Source organism: Panicum virgatum, chromosome 6K (genome assembly GCF_016808335.1).
Source record: "Panicum virgatum strain AP13 chromosome 6K, P.virgatum_v5, whole genome shotgun sequence".
Classification (NCBI taxonomy): Eukaryota; Viridiplantae; Streptophyta; class Magnoliopsida; order Poales; family Poaceae; genus Panicum; species Panicum virgatum.
The window spans coordinates 13,267,104-13,286,273 of NC_053141.1; the positions used below are offsets into that span (position 1 = coordinate 13,267,104).

General features: G+C 46.8%; 2 protein-coding genes across 2 annotated transcripts; both read right to left on the reverse strand.

Annotated features, from left to right (window-relative positions):
* Window positions 1–305: 305 nt before the first annotated feature.
* LOC120713252 (keratin, type I cytoskeletal 10-like) lies at window positions 306–1,738 on the reverse strand. The gene is made up of 2 exons (XM_039999245.1): window positions 925–1,738; window positions 306–880 (listed from the first exon to the last, which is right to left on the reverse strand). The coding sequence occupies exons 1-2, from the start codon at window positions 1,736–1,738 to the stop codon at window positions 306–308; spliced, it is 1,389 nt and encodes a 462-aa protein (XP_039855179.1).
* Window positions 1,739–2,652: 914 nt separating this feature from the next.
* On the reverse strand, window positions 2,653–3,474 carry LOC120713253 (BTB/POZ and MATH domain-containing protein 1-like). The gene has a single exon (XM_039999246.1). The coding sequence runs from the start codon at window positions 3,472–3,474 to the stop codon at window positions 2,653–2,655; it is 822 nt and encodes a 273-aa protein (XP_039855180.1).
* Window positions 3,475–19,170: the final 15,696 nt, after the last annotated feature.

Consider the following 19,170-nt stretch of genomic DNA (forward strand, 5'->3'; position numbering starts at 1 on the left):
CTGACGATTTCGTTCCGAGTGGGAAGATCCTTCACAGAGCAACCAAAGGGGTCAAATTCCACAGTGCAGTTATTGTCCATAGTGAATTGACGAATGGAAATAAGATTCTTAATAAGGTTAGGAGAAACCAAAACTTTATTAAGATGGAGGTTATGTGGAAGGACAGTACTGCTGGTGGAGACCACGGGAAGGAGATTCCCATTGCCAACGATGATAGATGAAGGAGAGTGACTAGAAGGAATAGTGGAGGTCGAGAGTATACCAGCATCGGAAGCCATATGAGTGGTAGCACCAGTATCAAAATATCAATCTTGTTGCGGCGGCTGTTGGAGCGACATGGTCTGGAATTGGGCCGCTAGGGCCTGCTGATCCCAGCCCGGAGACAGAGGCGCAATAGGGGAGGGAACACCCCACTGGCCAGCCCATTGGCCAGGTGGGCCGGCGACGTAGGTCTGGTGTTGAGCTGGAGGAGCGGCCCTCGGAGGCATCGGGGCCCGTGGACCCAGCCACATGTAGATCGCGCCAGTCCACGGGTTGTAGAAGCTGGTGCCGGTTGGTGGAGCCATCGCAGGGGAGGAGGAGCCGCCGCCAGATGCGTTGCCGGAGGCGCCGCCAGTGGAGGAACCCCCGCCACCACCGCCTTTGTTGAAGCGCTTGCCGCCGCGCTTGCCGCGCTGGAAGCCGCCGCCCCCGGAGTTGGACGCCGATTGATGTGGCGTCTTTGGGGAGGAGTCCTGCTGCTGGGGTGGTCGAGGCGGCGCTGGGGTGGGTGGCTTGGATCCGCCAGAGCCGCCGGTGCTGGAGCCAGAGAGGGCGGTGAGGGCAGCGGCGGGGGAGCTTTGGCCATGGTCAGCTCCTCGAGACGAAGGTCGTCGCACACCTGGAGGAAGGAAGGGAGAGGGGTGCTGCGGCGAAGATGAAGACCAAGGGCTCTGAAGTGCTCATTGAGCCCACGGATGATGTTGAGGACGAGCGTCTCCTCGGAGATCGGTTGGCCGAGGTCCCGAAGATCTTCCGCCATGCGTTTGAAGCGGCGGCAGTAGTCGATGATGGAGAGATCGCCTTGGGAAAAGGCCCGGAACTCTTGGTCGGCGTAGAGAGCTCGGGTGGTACGGTTCCCAAGGAATTGGGACTCGATGGCGAGCCAGATCGCACGAGCGGAAGCGCCGCGCTCGGAGACAGAGTCGGCGAGATCGTCGGAGATGGCGCCGAGCAACCAGGTGTGGACGACACAATTCATCCGCACCCAGGAAGGAGAAGCAGGGGCGACGGCGTCGGAGAGAACATGGCGTTCCAGCGAGTACTTTCCGAGGACGTCAAGGAAGGACTCCTTCCAGCGGGCGTAGAAGGTGGAGTTGACATCCAGGAGCAGCGGGACGAGAGTCCGGATGTTCTGGACAGAGACAGCTTGAGCATGGAGATTGAGGAGGACGGCGGCCTCCTGTTGGAGAAGAGCGGCCTGGAGGTCGATGTCGTCTTCGCCATGGTGGAAGGCGTCGGCGTCATCTTCCTTGGAGGGCGCGGCCGCGGCACGTTCGGCAGCAGCGCGCTCCTGCGCGGCACGGAGACGAGCGGCGGCGGCGTCGAGATCGGCCTGAGCGGAGGCGGCCTCCCGCTCAGCTTCCTCGGCGCGGGCCAGAGCAGCAGCTCGGGCTGCCTCGGCTGCGCGTGCTTCCTCGTCGCGTGCAGCGTCAGCGTCGGCAGTAGGTTTGGCGGCGTCATCGTCGCCAGAAGTCATGGCGCTAGGCCGGGCGGGCGCGCAAAGTGCAGCGCCGGCGGGCAGCGCAGAGGTGCGCTAGGAGCAGCGCCGGTGAGGTGGGGCGCGCGTACAGCGGCGCCAGCAGCGGAAGGAGAAAACCTAGTCTCGTGATACCATGAAAGAGATGTAATTTGTGTGGAATAATTGCTTGATTAATTGGGAGATACACATGTTACATATATAGGGCTGAGAATAGCTTGGGGCTAAAGGAAACCCCGAAACCAAATCTACTCAGGACTCTAACTAACCATATCTCTAGCTTGGGGCTAAAGGAAACCCCGAAACCAAATCTACTCATGACTCTAACTAACCATATCTCCCTAACCAAACACAGGGCCGGCCGGCTTATACATGCCTAGCGCAGGACCCACACACAAGTATATACAGAATCTGTCTAACAACTTTGAATATGATTAAATGCCAATCCTACAAGATAAATGGAAATATTTTCACTATATGTTCAAGTTTTCCAATAATATTAACAGTATGAACCCAATCAACAGTGGCTATAATGACCTCGTAAAGTTAGCCATATTGTGTGCAATCCTTCCTCAACAAATTCTATTATTGCTACATTTATAGAGAAAAGCTTTTATTGTTCAACTATCTACGTATCCGAAATTTTCACATAATGTGCACAAAAGCAGTACAGTTTTGGGAAAAGTATATAGCAGCCCTTTTTGTGAGGAAAAATAGAAGCCATTTAATCAGCAGAAACATGAAACACTGGGTAAAACAAACAACCAATGCAATAATGTATTTAGGATATGACTAGCTAAAACAATAAACAAAGTCTTCACAAGACTTAAAATACTAAACCAACAATTGATAGGTAAAGCTTACTAGCTCTAACTTAAAACCATCAATCTAAACTCTAGCAGGCACTCTTATTATTAGGTGCATCTATATCTCCCAGTGCTTTTTTGGTTATCTTTTTTGCCGACCTTGCTCATCCTCACCATCGCCTCAGCCAAGACCGAAGGCGAAGTTGTGGCGAGATCCTTGTACCCCTGCGTGTCCACAACCGCTTCCATGTTATTCGCAAAGCACATGAACTCGACGCACGCCTGCTTCAGCCTGTCGCAGTGATGCTGATCGGCCAAGGCCAGCGTCGTCGCCACGTTCTTGACGTCCTGGTTGCGGCAGAGGATGCTCTGGCAGGTCAGCTTGAGCCTCTCAATGGCGTACCTGTCCGCCGCCACCAGCAGGTGCCGGACCATGTCGCAGTTCCTCCCGAAGTCGTCGTCGCTGTGATCCATGGAGTCGGTGTAGACGAAGTGGAGCATGGCCCGGAACACCTCCGGCTGCATGTCCTCGATGTCGATGGGCTGCGCCGCCCCGCCGGCCTCCCGCATGAGGCCGCAGAGCTCCGCCTTGAAGACCGGCGAGCGCAGGGCGAGCACGAGCTGGTGCGCGGCGAACGTCTCGCCGGCGACGGCGAACGCCGCTCTCTCCAGTAGGCCGGCGAGCTGGCGCTTGAGGTTGGAGGCGGGCACCCGGATGCTGGGGAACGCCCGGGTCCGGCTCACCCGGGGCTCCTTCCGGACGGTGACCACGCACTCGATGGTGAGGCGGTCGTCTCGGAGGTAGGTGCCCCCGAGCTCGCCGCGGCTGATGCACATGCAGTGGCTGAGGATGTCGAACACGTGCGTGCCCTGCACCGTCTCCGGCGGGCGGCACGTCGACGCCGTCTTCACCTGGGTCGTCGTCGGCATGCTGGACTGGATCGATCGGGTGGGGATGGGACGGAGGTCGTGGAGGGAGGAAGGAGATCGGATCGAGAGAAGATGATGCCCCGAGGCGGCGACGGCGCGAACAGGGGTGATCAGATCAGGGCATCAGGCCATCAGGGCGCGTGGAATGGAACCGTTCGTTCGTCCAAAATCTAGTGGTCAAATGGGCTTCGCCGGAGCTGTACATGGGCCCATTATGACTAATAGGCCCGATGCCGGTGGGCCTGCTAAGCTACAGGCCGGAGGTTGCGAACCACCGCGCCCGGGTCAGCACCTTCAGGTGGAACATGCGGATGTACTTCCACGACGATCACCTCACCGTCGACGAACCCAAGGTGTCCCTCCTCACCAAGCCGGTGTACCGGACCGGTACGACGAGCCGCCGTCATCGGACCTGTCGGAGCACCTTGGGAAGATGATGTTGGGGGAGGAGGGATCCGATGTGACCTTCGATGTCCAGGGAGAGGCTGTCACTGCCCAAAAGCTCGTGCTTGCCATGCGCTCACCGGTGTTCATGGCGCAATTCCACGGACAGGAGACGGAGAAGAAGACGGGGCGTGGGCCGCGTCGTCGCTGTCGAGGATGTGCGGTCTGCTGTCTTCAGGGCTCTGCTCCGTTTCATCAACACGGACTCGTTGCCTGACATGGAGGATCATGGTGAGGATTGTGGGAAAGAGATGTTCAGGCATTTTCTTGTGGCTGCAGATCGGTACGAAGTGAAGAGGATCAAGTTGCTGTGTGAGGACAGCCTCTGCAAGAGCCTTACTACGGACTAGTAAATGACATGCGCCTTCGCGCGCGAGTCCGTGTAATGCATATAATTTTCTTGCTTCCACTACTCCGACGGACTTGTTTTACCTCTATAAAGTCTACTCCCACTCGATCAACTGCCTAGTCGATCCAAAGTTTCTAACATAATACTGTATGTTAAATTTGGATAGCTATGCAAATTTGGGTGAATAAAATTTTACAAAGCAGAACACAGCAGCAGGAGCAGCTTAGGACCTGCTCTTGAACGGGATCGCCCTGATGATCACCTGGTGGTAGATGGCAGCCGGGGCGGCACCGATGAAGGGGCCGACCCAGAAGATCCACTGCAAGGCAGGAAGGAAGAGTTGGGGGTCAGCGCTCTGATTTTTTTTCAGGCTAAATGAAAGGCTTAGCATGCGAGGGTGGATGATGCAGGTCGTTGTCCTAGTAGGTAGTGGTTGCTAAAAAAAAAGGTAGTGGTTGCTTGCTGCAATTAAGCAGGCCTCTCGGCATTTTCCACCGGACAGGGGCAGGTTTAAATAACGAACAGATGTCTGTGAGCTTATCCAATTGTTTTTATTTGGACCTTTTGAAATTAACTACTGAATGATTTCTAGTGGCAGTTGGCTACTGTAAACGTACTTTATCTGGAGTTTTGTGAAGTTCAGTTTTTTACATCACCTAATCAGACTGAACTTCACAATTTTGTTTCAAGTTACCATAGTAGAGTTCACAAGTCTTCATCAGCTTCTCAGATTAGATCCTTCATCTTACTTCAAGCCAAAAATTAGCTAAATAACTTTTCAACATCGACTTCACTTACGTGATCATTCCAGGCATGGTCCCTGTTGTTGATGATGGCAGGGCCAGCTCCTTGCCGGGTTGATGCCGGGGCCGGTGATGGGGATGGTGGCCAGGTGGACCAGGAACATGGCGAACCCAATTGGGAGGGGAGCAAGGATCTGTTTCATCCCACGAAGAAACCATCGGTCAGCATGCCAGGCTTCGAATCTTTGACACCATGGACAAGCAAATAGGTAGTAACTTTTACTGGCTTGGATGAACACTCACCGGGACGTGGGAGTCCCTGGCGTTCCTCTTGGCGTCGGTGGCGGAGAAGATGGTGTAGAAGAGTGTTGACGCAAATCCGATCAATACATGAATGCGCTAGCACGCGTAGATCACAATCGATCTTCACCAGCGAAGCCTCGCGTAGACTGGTCAGACCGGTTGCACCCACCGGTCAGATCGGTTGGAGCAGAGACACCGCGAAAACCTAAAACCGCGAGCTCGGGAGGGAGCCCGTCAGAACTTGCAGATCTAGGGTTGTCTTGAGATCGGCAGGCCACCCAAGACGTCCTCGAGCGCCGTAGAGACGCAAGAAGAATATCAGATGGGGTTGGAAAAGCTAGGGTTTGAGATAAAAAGTAAAGGATAAATGTGTTGATTCGATTGGGTTACCCTCAATCGGCTGTAACCCATCATATTTATAGAGTGGGTGGTCTGTACCTTTTAGGAGTCAAAACCCTAACAAATCTCATGTCAAATTACAACTCCTAACTCGGATTGGACGTTTCGGACCGGTCTGACTGGTCTCCGGACCGGTCTGACTGATCCGACCGGGGTGGAGATCTTCCGGGAGGCATAACTTCCTCATCCGGTCTCCAAATCGGACGTTTCACATATGCATTTCGATCGTCTCAACGAGATATATGCAATGGTGCAGTCCAATTGGCAATTTGACAAAGTTTCCCATACCGGTCTGACTGGTTCGCCCGAACTGTTCAGTGAACCTGTTTCTTGGTAAAGCTTGCATACCAAAAAACATCTCTCATAGCCCAAAACTGCACTGAAACAATGAGAAACAATTGTGCACTAATCCCGCCTTGGTTTTAAGGGTGATATTGTATATCAGTCATGTCATTCGATTCTGCTCAATACTTTGACTTCAGTTCTAGAATTGATGATGACCAGATTACTCTTGAACCCCTCTTGTGTTGCATTTATCTGATCTTTCAATGTATCTTAGATTATGCAAATTTCCAACAACAATCTCTCTATCTACTAACTTCGGCCTCAACAAGTTATGAAACTCCAATAGCCGAAGTAGCAGTTCTTCTGGTTAGATCGATGTCAATGATGGCTAGACCGGTTTGTCCAGGATGTGCCCCCCAGTGTTGCAAAACATCAGTCTTTGAAAAGAATATCTTTTGTATATGGTGACCTGATGCCCACTATTTTAGAGTATCAATCTTGCACCTTCATGTCTAAATATCTTCAGCATCTAGCCACTACAATATAAAATTTTCTAGCTCGAATTGAAAAACATATATAATTCGGCCTTATTTGCTAGTATCAAATCTTTCAACCAGCTCAAGGTCTCAAAACATAATCAAAGCTTTGAGCTCCCTTTGCAAACCGATTTACTGAACAAAAGCTTCATGAGGTAAATTATCATTCTCCAATATTTTGCCCCTCGAGCATTAAAGCCTTGTTGAGCTCCAAATTGTCGCATTTTTGGTGTAGCCTCATAATCCACCAGCTCTTCATCATCTTGCACTAAAGGCGCCAGTGGTGTTTCTTCATCATATGGAACTGAAACGGGCGTTCCTGATTTGGCTTTCTGCTGAACGGAAGGTTCAACTGGTCTGACCGATTGCTCGAGGCAGTCAGACCGGTCAGCTATACCAGTCAGACTGGTCAGTAAAGGCGGTTTGACCGGTCCTGCTGGCTGGTTAGCTGACTTGACCCTCCAAACCTTGCTCTGAGGGAAGATGGGCCTGTACTTGTTTATTTGTTCATCCCTCAATCTTTCAGCCTCCTTCTCCTTTTGCTCTTGGCATCGCAGGAGCTGCAACTTCCTCTTCTGCATATGAGTCAACCCTGGCAGACACCACTTGGGTTCAGAGCATTTGTTCGTGGAGCTGCTGCTGGCTTCATGATCATCAGCCATGACAGGCTTCTGGTGGCGAAGATTGATCGAGTTGCCAAAAATCATCGGTCCTTTCCCAACATCCTTGACAACCACTTTGACATTGCCAATCTGCACGACATCACCGGTTGTAGTCTTTACTTGTCGGTGTTTTACCGTCGGGTTCTCCGAAGGGTATCCCGAGGAGAGTGGTTGTAGGTAGGGACTCGCCATGGTGCAAGGAACACAAAGATTTAGATAGGTTCGGACTGCCGGAGCATAATACCCTACATCCTGTGTCGTGGTTTGTATTCCCTTAGGTTTTGTTCGATGTGTATCTGTCTTCTGGAGGGGTCCCTGTTTGCTCTTATATAATCTGGGGAACAGGGTTACATGGAAAGTCCTAGTCAAGTTCTGTTGGGATTCTAGTCCGAGGGGTTCGGCTAGTTTCCGTGTATATCGACTAGTTCTACTCCTATTCGGGTAGATACAATAGAGGCAGGGCATGTCCAGATGCTATTCCCTACTCTAGAATATGCCACGCCTATGAGCAATCCCGCTGCCCCGGGTCTGACAAGCCCCCGAGCTCTTCGTAGTCGAGTTCTGCAGGCGTCGAGTGCTTCTGAAGACGTTCCTCGAGTGCTTTCAAGAGCTTCTGGATTCTGCTATTCGGTCAACGAGTGCCTTGGGTGCTTCTGGATTCGGCTGTCCGCCTTTGGAGTCCATCGAGTGAGTAGTCTTCTGAGTGCTTTTTTCGCTGCATCGAGACTATGAGGTGCATAAGCCCCGAATTTTTTCTTGATATACGGTGCGCGATGTACTCGCGCTCCATATGGAGTAGCCCCCGAGCCTTAGTTTGATTTGACGAATCAGGCTGAGGGTTAACTTAGTCTTCTAGGTCCTCCAGATCTTCGTTTGGAGCTCAAAATATTTTTGAAAAAAGTTACCATTTATGACACGCATGTGACACCCTAGGTGTCTGCACAGTAGAACTGTATTTATTTTATGCATCATGTGCTTAATTGCTTGAACAAGGGTCTTATTTAAAAATAATAATAAGGTTAATTGTGTAAATATGATTTGATGAAAGGACCTTCCTATAATTTAATTTGAATAAGATGGGTGAATATTGCTTTTGTGGAGGGTTTCTTTGTAAAATTCAGTGTAATCATTACATGGCATGAAATTTTACTTTTTAGTCTGAAATTAAGGTGAATTTGCTTTGGAAAAGATGAAAGTCCATTAAATTCAAAATTCTTTTTATGTTTTTAAAATAACCTTTCAACCTTTTGTCAAATCAAATTTTGCACAACATCAAAGTTGTAGATCTTGAAAAGTTGAACAACTTTCATATTGGGCACTTTTTCATTTGAGCCCTACTTTAGGAGTTATTTTTATTTTACAGTTGGACCCCTAAACTTTTCTGAAATTACAAATAGGTCCAGCCTGTGTCTTCCTGCTCTCTCCCTCTCTGCTTCCTCTGTTGCCGGCGCAGAGCGGCGCCGCCCGCCGCCGAGGGAGGGCCGCAGGCCACCTCCTGCTGCCCACCGCCACATGCGGCACCCCCGCAACCCCCTGGCCCCACTCCAACCGCGCTGGAGCCCCCTTTCCCTCGCCACGCTACCCCGGTCGTTCTCCGTGGCCGCCACCTCGCCGCCGCCATGGCAAGCTCGGGGAAGAGCCCTGGTTTCCCCTTCTCTCGTGCGCTTCAGCACCAGGAGAACCCTCGCATTCTAATCCCCTCGCTCTCTCGCTAGTTCCCCGCCCCAAACCCCCAGAACGCCGCCACCGCCCACCCGAACGCCGGCGAGCTCGAGCTCACCGTCGCCCCGCTTCTCCACGGCCGCTCCGCCTGTGCAGACCTCGCCTTCAGCTCCACCTCGCTCTCGCGCAGCTCCCCAGCTACTCCTCTTCCACCTCGACCGCCGGAGCATCCTCGCCACCGATCCCCTACGCCGACCGCCGCTGCTCGCCGTCGACGAGCCCCCTTCCGACCATCTCCCACCGAGCCAGGGCCACCAAAAGGTGCGGCTCGAGCTCCTCATCGTTTTTCCCCACCTTTCCCTCACCGCCGGTGCCGAACTTCATTGGAATCCGAGCCGAAACGGCGGCTCTATTCTTGTTTCCCAGTGAAGGACCTATTCGTAATTTAGAAACTTGATTCCAGGGGTCCAAGTGTAAAAACAACATGAACTCTAGAATTCAAATTAGTGAACTTTGAAAATACCTAGAAATTCGTAGAAAAATCAGAAAAATACAAATCCATATGTTTTGGAATCCTAGTTACAAGACCTACAAGTTTTGTTATATACACATCTTCTTTTGGTCTGCATGTTAACCCAAGAAAAAGAATAAAATAAATAGGCTTTAATTGGTCTAGGAGTTGTACTCAGTAACTTCATGTGGTTTTTGTCTAGAATGTGTCATGCAGTGTTACTAGTATCTGGTAAAAATTTGAACCCTTTTTTACATCTTTAACTAGGTCAAAGTTTCAAGATTCCTAGATCTACTAGTTTTAATAATGTATTTATGCTGGTAGAAATATTAAAGTTCTGTGTTTGAAACTTTTTCCGTACATGCATGTAACTAAAACCTTGCTATTGCGAAAGTTAGGGAAATTTTAGATCTGTTTAACTATATCTTTGATTTAATGCTTGTTAAGTAGTCTTTAATTATAATAAATAGTTTCGTTGCCTAGAAAAATCTGAGAATATATGTGGAACTCTATTTTGGTCATATGTTCATGTCTGTAAAATTTAGGATCCAGAAACATTATGGAACTTTCTGTACTAATTAGTTTTACCATATGTGGTTTAATATTGTCAAAATTATTACTTCTGTTTTAAGCCTAGATAAATTCTGAAAAATTTACAGTAGCTGTGTTAGCTCTGTATCGATATCCTGTTAAATTTATAGCCTCTGATTTGCTCTAGTTTAGTCTGTACAATTTAATCTTGTTCTAGGTGTTGTCTGAGTAAATGTTTTGTTCTGAATAATTGGCTGCATGAAATGGTATGAAATTTACAGGATAGATTGCTCTCTATACTTCCTATTTGAAGTAATTTTATTGAATTTGAATGCTAGTTGTATACTAAGTTACTTAATTCTTAGCAAACCATGATTTATATGCTATGTGAACTAACTAAAACTTACTTTGTGAAGATAATCAAGTTGTCTTGTGAGGTTAATCATGTTGTTTTGTGTAGTAAGACATGTTAAATAACTACTCTATAAACGATTGCCCATATGCTAAGTTATGTTTGCTAATTGTTAGACTGCCACTTTATCGCGAAGTGTGTATGTTGTAATCCCGTTTCTTACATCACATATAGATACGACCGTTCTAGCGGACGGGACGTACAAGCTGATCCCGGAGTCCGAAGGAGGTGATCAAGAAGCCCAGGTGAACGACGCTACACTGACTGAAGACCCAGACCAAAGTGCGGAAGAGCCCAAGGATTATCTAGCTAGTGACTACCGCGAAGGCAAGCCCCGGACATAAACCTAGTATTTCAAATTATGCACTTTATATACTACTTACTTGTGCATTTACAGTTCTTAGGATTTGAATTGAAACCCTAGATGCATGATCCTAGGAACCTATGTACTGAACATTAGACTTGAGTTCGAGTAATTGCTATGCTTATAGGATCGGTAAAAGTCGAGTGATTGTTTGTCACTCACGAGCTTAATAGGAGTTGCTTGTTTTCTTTTATCTGCGATCACTATAAGGACGTCGGACGGGGTCATGTTCGATATCATGACCTTGGGTGAGACCCCGTCTGTGTTGATGAATTTTGCTAAGGTCGCGGTGTGTGGTAGCGGTGGTTAAGTGTTTGAACGTACTAGCCACATGCCGTAAATATGGTACGCGGTAAGCCTAGTAGCTGATCGGACCGGTGAGTGGATATATCTTTCACTCTCTCTTAGAGATAGGTTTTTATTTATGTTTATGTTGCGCAACACCACAGGTGCAGGGAGGAAGTTGGTGCCCTGTAGTCGGGGAGAGTGACCCTATCCACAAGCCGGAATGAAAGGTCAACGGTTGTTTGGGAACGACTCGACGGTGTTCCAAACGTGTGTGTTAGGTTTACCTTGCAAGGTTGAAAATCCGATTCGCATCATCCGTCTCTCACGGATATTGAGACTACTTGATCCCTTTGCCACACAGAGTAATAAGAGTAATGTTATTATGACCAATCTTGATGTTTGACTAAAGTTCTACCATGGTTGATTAGAATTAGTTGCTTACATAGAATGGTTAATCAACTAGAATATTAAAAGCTAAAATATGAAATTAAGGACCTACTCTTTGTTGCTTTTCAGCAAAAGGAAAACCAGAACCTTATAGAACCCTGCAAGTCTAACTAAGTGGACTAAGTATATCCGTTGACGGTTAAGTCTTCCTGAGTATTAGCATACTCAGCCTTGCTGTTGAATCCTGTTTCAGGTATGAGTTTTGAGGACCAGACCGCTAGTCTGACTTGGCCCTGCTCTTTGCCCTATGGCTGGTCCGTAGAGTGGGATCCGTCTTCGGCCGGCAATGACCCCACGAGTTATACCTTGCTTGGGCTAGCTTGGTATCCTTTTGCGACGTGTTGTAGCCGTCGTATTTTCTTTCCGCTGCTTAAACTCTAAACTTTAAATGTATGTCTTGTATAACGTTTACTGAGTTGTAATAATATATGGTTGTAATAATGGCTATTCCTGTGTTGTAAAATATATGGTTGTAATATCTCTGGACTCGCCTTCGTGAGGGGATATTCTTGTTCGATCCGAGATCCGGTGGTTGTATCGGGACGTTACCCGACAGACCAAGAATTGTTCCATTTGAAGTGCGTTTGAGTCGGTGTTGCCTTTATGGTGATGGCCAGCACACTTGAGCCGGGATAATTCAGGTGATTCTGCCACAGCTGCAGCTGGTATCAGAGCTGCAAGTGTACACCAGAGGTGTTGGAACCTTAAAAATTGATTTTTGTAAAAAATTGGACCAATAAAGTATTTATAAAACTACGTTGGTTTCGTTAAGGACTGTGCATAGAATGTAAAGCCCTAGGGGAATTTAAGGGAGTTACTAGGTGGCTATCTACTTATGGATTATTTATATCTGACTTCCTGCACTTTACATTTCTGTCAAACTTTACTTTTGTGCACAATCAATCTTTTAAATTCTGTAACGACGCACCTACGCTAAGGTTAGAAGGTAAGGATCATCAGTCAGCTGAGGGAGTATGACCTTCCCGTCGGTGATGCGAACCGAACGCTGTGCTCAAGCAGTGGCCTACTTGAGCTACTGCCAATATACTGACCATCGGTCGATTATATTGGGAGTAAAAGTACCCCGTGAATACGTTGCCCCGGTAGCGTATGAGCACTGTCCATGTAGTGTTGGACGCATGGATGCCGCTTCTATAGTGAGCGGTAATGTATGGGAACGCTTTCATGAGTGCTAGCATGAAAGGTTCAATGCTTATATATGTTCTGTCAATCTTCTGCAGGTACACTAACCGCAATTCGATAAGTTAAGAGCAGTTAGAATTTATCGACTAGATATTATAGGGAGAGACGTATCTATGTTATTCCACCGTACTAACCGCGTAAGCCCAACAATAGTTGGCAATTGTTTATCTTGTGAGGGCGAATAAATCGTGCATGCATAGTTTGATGATGTTTGATTTGATTCCTAGGATTTGAATTTGTTACATGAGCCTATTTAAAGAATTTATAGCGTGGATCATCATGAATATGTCTTAGTATGCTTAAACAATAAGTTGAGTTAAAACTTGATATTAGGAGCATGTTTGTTGAAACACTTTGACTTTCTTGGATGTAAAAGATGGAATTGAGTCATGCCTTCATCCTTAGCCCCATCTTGATGTTATAATGATCTTTTCGTTCCAAAGAATTCCAACTGATGAACCAGTACCAATTGTGGTTTGTTTACATCCTAAGTCTTGTGAAACCATATAATCTTTTGAATCAGAATCACATTTTTCCGCAGTCATCTTAAAAGCTTTATTTGAGAAGTCTTGAGATAATCATATAACTCACATTTGAATCTTTTTGATTCAGATGGCAGACCTTCCGAGTATCTTCTGGGATGATGATGGATATGCTCATACTGATTGCCTGTACTGGGAGGGCTTTCCTAGGATTTTGTGGGATATGCTTCGTATTTTCCACTACCCAGAACCACCCCGGTACAAGGGACGACAGTTTTCTGAGGATGGAGTTCAGAAGTGCAGTGCCACCATGACCATTCCTCAGCACCCTACTTTGGCTTGGCCGCCTATTGAGATTGAGGTGGTTGGATATCGCCTTGTGGACGCTTTTGAGACAGCAGCCCTCAAAGCTATTACCACCTTCTGTGAGCACCATCCTAATGAAGTGGCCGCTTATCCTATTGGCTTGTTTTCGGCAGTCAATGCTGGCAGCGCAGAGTGGCTCTTCAGGACCACTCACTTTGGTCACTTATCTGGAGATGTGGCTGATGAGACTATTCAGGCGGTGGTTAGGTATATGAATGTCCAGTACCGCTATCAGGTCCTTCAGCAGAGGCACATGAATCAGGTGATGGACTTGGCCCAGACTTTTCAGTGAGGTCTTAGTCTGAGAGACACTCAAATTCAGCGGCTTAATGAGGCTGTTGCTGGGAGAGATAACGCCATTGCATAGTACAAGCTTCAGATTCTGGAGCATGGTGCTGAAATAGTGCAGTGCGACATGGTGATTGCTTTTCTTCAGGAGTTGGTTCACGAGCTCCAAATGGAGCTGGGTGATGCTATAGACCATATTGGTATGCTCCATGAGCAGCCAATACCCCCAGTTGTCCCAGCCGAGCCTGCAGCAGAAGAAGAAGACCCAGAGGAGATTGAGGGAGTCTCAGAGATAGATTCCGAGCACGCGCCTGCCGAGCCTAACCCTCAGCCGGACGACTCTTCCTCCGGCAGTGCTTCCTCTGTGGGCAACCTTGATGACTTCTAGGTATCTTAGGATTGTCCTAGATAGCATGTGATCTTCCTTGTTGAAGTATATGTAAATAGGGAATAAAATATTGTAAAATAGCCCTAGGAAGGAGTACTACTTGTTGTAGTATATGTGGTAAGGAAGTGTGATGCTAGGTTTGTAATATAAAGACTACCTTGGATGTAATATAAGTAGTGACTACCAGTTTGGAAATCATGACCTTTCTGCTTGCCGAATTTTTATCTCTTCATCTGTGCATTTTTAGGCTGTTTGATGAATCCCAAAGTAACCTGGGTGTTCACCAAATTTTAGCCTATTTGGATCTGTGTAGCTATATTTATAGTCAAAACACTACCATGATCCCTGTTGAAAAACAGCATAGCACAGAACGACGAAAAGTAAATTTTTTAGGTTACCTTCCTTACTGTTTTGCTTCTGGAGTTGAATACCAAAATGATAGAGTACGAATTTATCCAACAGCTGACCAATTTTGAGCTATGTTGGTTGAGCAAATGTGTGTTATGCATATTGTGTTACACCGCATTTTGTTAAATTCTGCTGATTTTGTTTTGCTATCCAATGTATGATCATTGCACATACCATTGATTTTGGGAGCAAGGATAATGTATCTAATGGATGTCTTCTATAATTACAGATGGTTGGTCATACCCGTGGATCGCCCGAAGGCTTGGGCCGTGAAACTAGCAGTGGATCTCAGCAGCCACCGCCACCACCACCGAATCTGGCCGAGCTAATGGCCATGCAAACCGAATTGCTTCGTCAGCTGGTGCATGGGCAGCAGAATCTGCCATGCCAGCAGCAGCCTGGAGGACATGATGAGCAACAAGCGGGTTACCAGGAATTCTTTGGTACCCAACCTCTGCTATTTCAGCCGGACTGATGAACCATTGGATGCCGATGCTTGGCTCCGTACTATTGAGTCCAAGTTTGCCTTGCTAGCAGTACCTTGTGCTGATGCGAACAAGGCTCAGTTCGCCGCCCACCAGCTTTGTGGCACCGCTCGCATTTGGTGGGATCACTATTGTGCTATGCAGCCTGCAGTACATGTTATCTCTTGGGAGGAATTCCGGAATGCCTTTAGGACACATCATATTCCCGAGGGACTGATTGAGAGGAAGTTGAATGAATTCTTGGCTTTGAATCAAGGGACCCGCACTGTTCTTCAGTATGCACAGGCCTTCAATCATTTATGCTAGTACGCGGGCCATCATGCGGATACTGACGCCAAGAAGCGTGACCATTTTCGTCATGGCCTCAACACCAAGCTCAAGGAACGCCTGAACCTTGTTTAGCTAGATACTTATAATGAGCTGGTCAACATGGCCATTACTCAAGAAGATTGTATCGCCGCGCACTGTGCCGAGAAGAAGCGAAAGGCACCAATAGGACCCTCGAGTGCTCAGCCACCAAGGTATCGTCTGGTGCAGAATACTCCACCAAGAGCTCCACAGAGAAATGCCCCAATAGGCAGGTTTGTTGTTAGGCCGCCTCAGCAACAGGGAGGATTCAGACCTCCTGTCTTTCAGTAGCCACAGCAGTTTGGCCCAAGGCCAAATGCCCCACAGTTCAATCGCGGGAACGGTGACAATCGATGTTTCAATTGCGGCAGTACTTCCCATTTCGCCAAGAATTGCCCGCAACCCAAGAAGTCTTATCCAGGGCAGAACTCCAACCAGAACAACAAGGGCAAGGGCAAGAAGCAAATGGTGCAAGTCCGACAGGGACGAGTTAATTTCACTACTCTTGCAGAGCTTCCCGAAGGAGCACCAGTCATGTCGGGTACTTTCTCTATCCACAATAAATCCGCAGTCATATTATTTGATTCTGGTGCAACTCATAGTTTTATAAGTGCCAAATTTGGAGCAAGGATAGGATTGGATTTTTGTCATACCAAGAGATCTTACATGATAGCAACCCCTGGTGGGAAGATAGCTTCCAATCAAATCATTAGACATGTGCCAATTAAGTTGGGTAGAAAATTGATAAAGACAGATTTGATCTTGTTGAACTTAGAAGGCATGGATGTTATTTTGGGCATGGATTGGATGACTACACATAAAGTACTGTTAGATATATCTTCCCGAGCTATTGAGATAGATTCACCTTATCAAGGAGCCACCATACTCTATCTGCCACAACGAGAGTGCTTCAACTCTTGTGCCTATGCCATAAAAGAAATTAAAATTGAAGATATTCTTGTTGTGTGTGAGTATGCGGATGTATTTCCAGATGACTTGTCTGGAATGCCCCCTGATAGAGATATCAAATTCATTATCGAGCTTCAACCCGATACCGCCCCTATTTCTAAGTGGCCGTATCGTATGCCTCCAAATGAGTTGGCAGAATTGAAAATCCAACTTCAAGACCTTCTTGACAAGGGTTTTATATGACCGAGTGCTTCACTATGGGGATGTCCAGCCCTGTTTGTGAAGAAGAAGGATAACAGTTTGAGGCTATGTGTTGACTATCGACCACTCAATGTGGTCACTATTAAAAACAAGTATCCTCTTCCCCGCATTGATATCCTGTTTGATCAATTAACTGGAGCCAAGATTTTCTCTAAGATCGATCTTCGTTCTGGCTACCATCAAATAAAGATCAAGCCCTGTGATATTTCGAAAACAGCATTCTCGACCAGATAAGGACTCTATGAGTATCTGGTTATGTCTTTTGGTCTTACCAATGTCCCGTCATACTTTATGTACCTGATGAATTCAGTCTTCATGCCGGAGCTGGATAAATTCGTCGTGGTGTTCATCGACGACATTTTGATCTACTCCAAGAATGAAGAAGATCATGCTCAGCATTTACGCATCGTTCTTCAGCGATTATGAGATCATCACCTTTACACTAAATTCTCCAAGTGTGAATTTTGAAATTTTTGGGCCATACTATCTCCAGTGAAGGTATATCGGTTGATCCAACTAAAGTGCAAGAAGTGATGGATTGGAAACCTCCTACTTCAGTCCATCAGATTCGCAGTTTTCTCGGTTTAGCTGGATACAATCGTCGATTCATTCCTGATTTTTCTAGAATAGCCAAACCTATGACGGAGTTATTAAAGAAAGGAGTGAAATTTGTTTGGGATGATAAATGTGAAGAAGCCTTTCAAACTCTCAAAGCGCGACTAACTACTGCTCCAGTGCTAGCTACACCGGACAGTACCAAACCTTTTGATGTCTATTGTGATGCTTCTGTTACGGGACTTGGTTGTGTACTTATGCAAGACAACCGGGCGATCGCTTATGCATCAAGAGCTGTCCGGAATCATGAGAAGAACTATCCAACACATGATCTGGAGTTAGCAGCTGTCATACATGCTCTTAAGCTCTGGAGACATCATCTTATGGGAACTCATTGTAATATTTACACTGACCATAAGAGCCTCAAGTATATCTTTACCCAAGCTGATCTCAACATGAGACAGAGACACTGGCTAGAATTGATAAAGGACTATGATATAGAAGTACACTATCATCCAGGAAAGGCTAATGTGGTTGCGGATGCACTCAGCCGCAAGTCACAATGCCATTGTCTATCTGTAGAGCCATTCAACGAAAATCTATGCCAGGAAATGATGAAACTAAACCAAGAAATGGTACCTCAAGGAAGTCTGAACCATATAGCTGTCGAGCCTACACTTCATGATAGCATCATCATGGCACAATTATATGATGAAGGTATCAAAATCATCAAGAAAAAGCTATCCCAGGGAGAAGCAAAGTACAAATGTTTTCATGTGGATCATAAAGGAGTCTTGTGGTTTGAATTTCGTCTTGTGGTACCCAAGAATCACCAGCTTAGAAAAATAAATCCATGATGAGGCACATCTATCGAAGTTTTCTATTCATACCGGTAGTACCAAGATGTACCAGGATCTTAAACAGAATTTCTGGTGGACTCGAATGAAAAGAGAGATCGCCAAATATGTTTCTAAGTGTGATGTCTGTCAAAGAGTTAAGGCTAGTCACTTGAAAGTAGCTAGTACTCTCCAACCTTTACCCATTCCATCCTGGAAATGGGAGGACATCAGTATGGATTTTATCGTTGGCTTACCCAACACTTCTCAGAAGTATGATTCTATTTGGGTAATCGTTGATAGACTCACCAAGACCACTCATTTTATTCATGTGCATACAACTTATTCTGCCAAGAAGTATGCAGATATCTATCTCGACCAGATTGTCCATCTGCATGGAGTTCCAAAGACGATCATTTCTGATCATGGGGCGCAGTTTATTGCACATTTCTAGGAACAATTGCAAGAATCCCTTGGAACCAAATTGATTCGTAGTTCAGCCTATCATCCACAAACAGATGGGCAAACTGAACGAATCAATCAAATCCTAGAAGATATGTTGAGGGCATGTGCTATTCAATATGGCAAGAACTGGGATAAGTGCCTAGCACTGGCAGAGTTCTCATATAATAACAGTTACCAATCCAGCTTGCAAATGGCACCATTTGAAGCATTATCCAAACTCCTTTGAGTTGGTCACAAGCCGGAGAACGCAAAGTCTTTGGGCCAGATCTAGTCCTTGAGGCAGAAGAGAAAGTCAAAGTTATCCAAACTAATCTTAAAGTAGCCCAATCAAGACAGAAAAGTTATGTAGACAAAAGAAGAGAACCTTTACAGTTCAAGGTAGGGGATTTCGTATATCTGCGAGTATCTCCTACTAGAGGTGTTCAATGCTTCGGCATAAAAGGGAAATTGGCACCCCGATACATCGGACCATTTGAAATCGTCGAAACTTGTGGTCCAGTTGCTTACCGAATCCGTCTTCCTTCTCAGTTGGCCGCCATTCATAATGTTTTTCATATCTCTCAACTCAAGAAATGCATCATGGTGCCCACTGAGATCATTAAACTACAAGATATCGAAATTGAACAAGATCTATCTTATGCTGAGTATCCAATCAAAGTTCTTGACACCAAAGAAAAGAAGTACCAGAAGGGAGAAGGTTAGAATGTACAAAATCCAGTGGAATCACCATACTGAGGAAGAAGCCACTTGGGAGACTGAAACTTAT

Coding starts and splice junctions, on each gene's coding strand:
- LOC120713252 (XM_039999245.1), bottom strand. CDS start 1,738: ATGACTTCTGGCGACGATGACGCCGCCAAACCTACTGCCGACGCTGAC. Junction 881..924: donor TGAGCACTTCAGAGCCCTTG/GTCTTCATCTTC, acceptor TCCTTCCTCCAG/GTGTGCGACGACCTTCGTCT.
- LOC120713253 (XM_039999246.1), bottom strand. CDS start 3,474: ATGCCGACGACGACCCAGGTGAAGACGGCGTCGACGTGCCGCCCGCCG.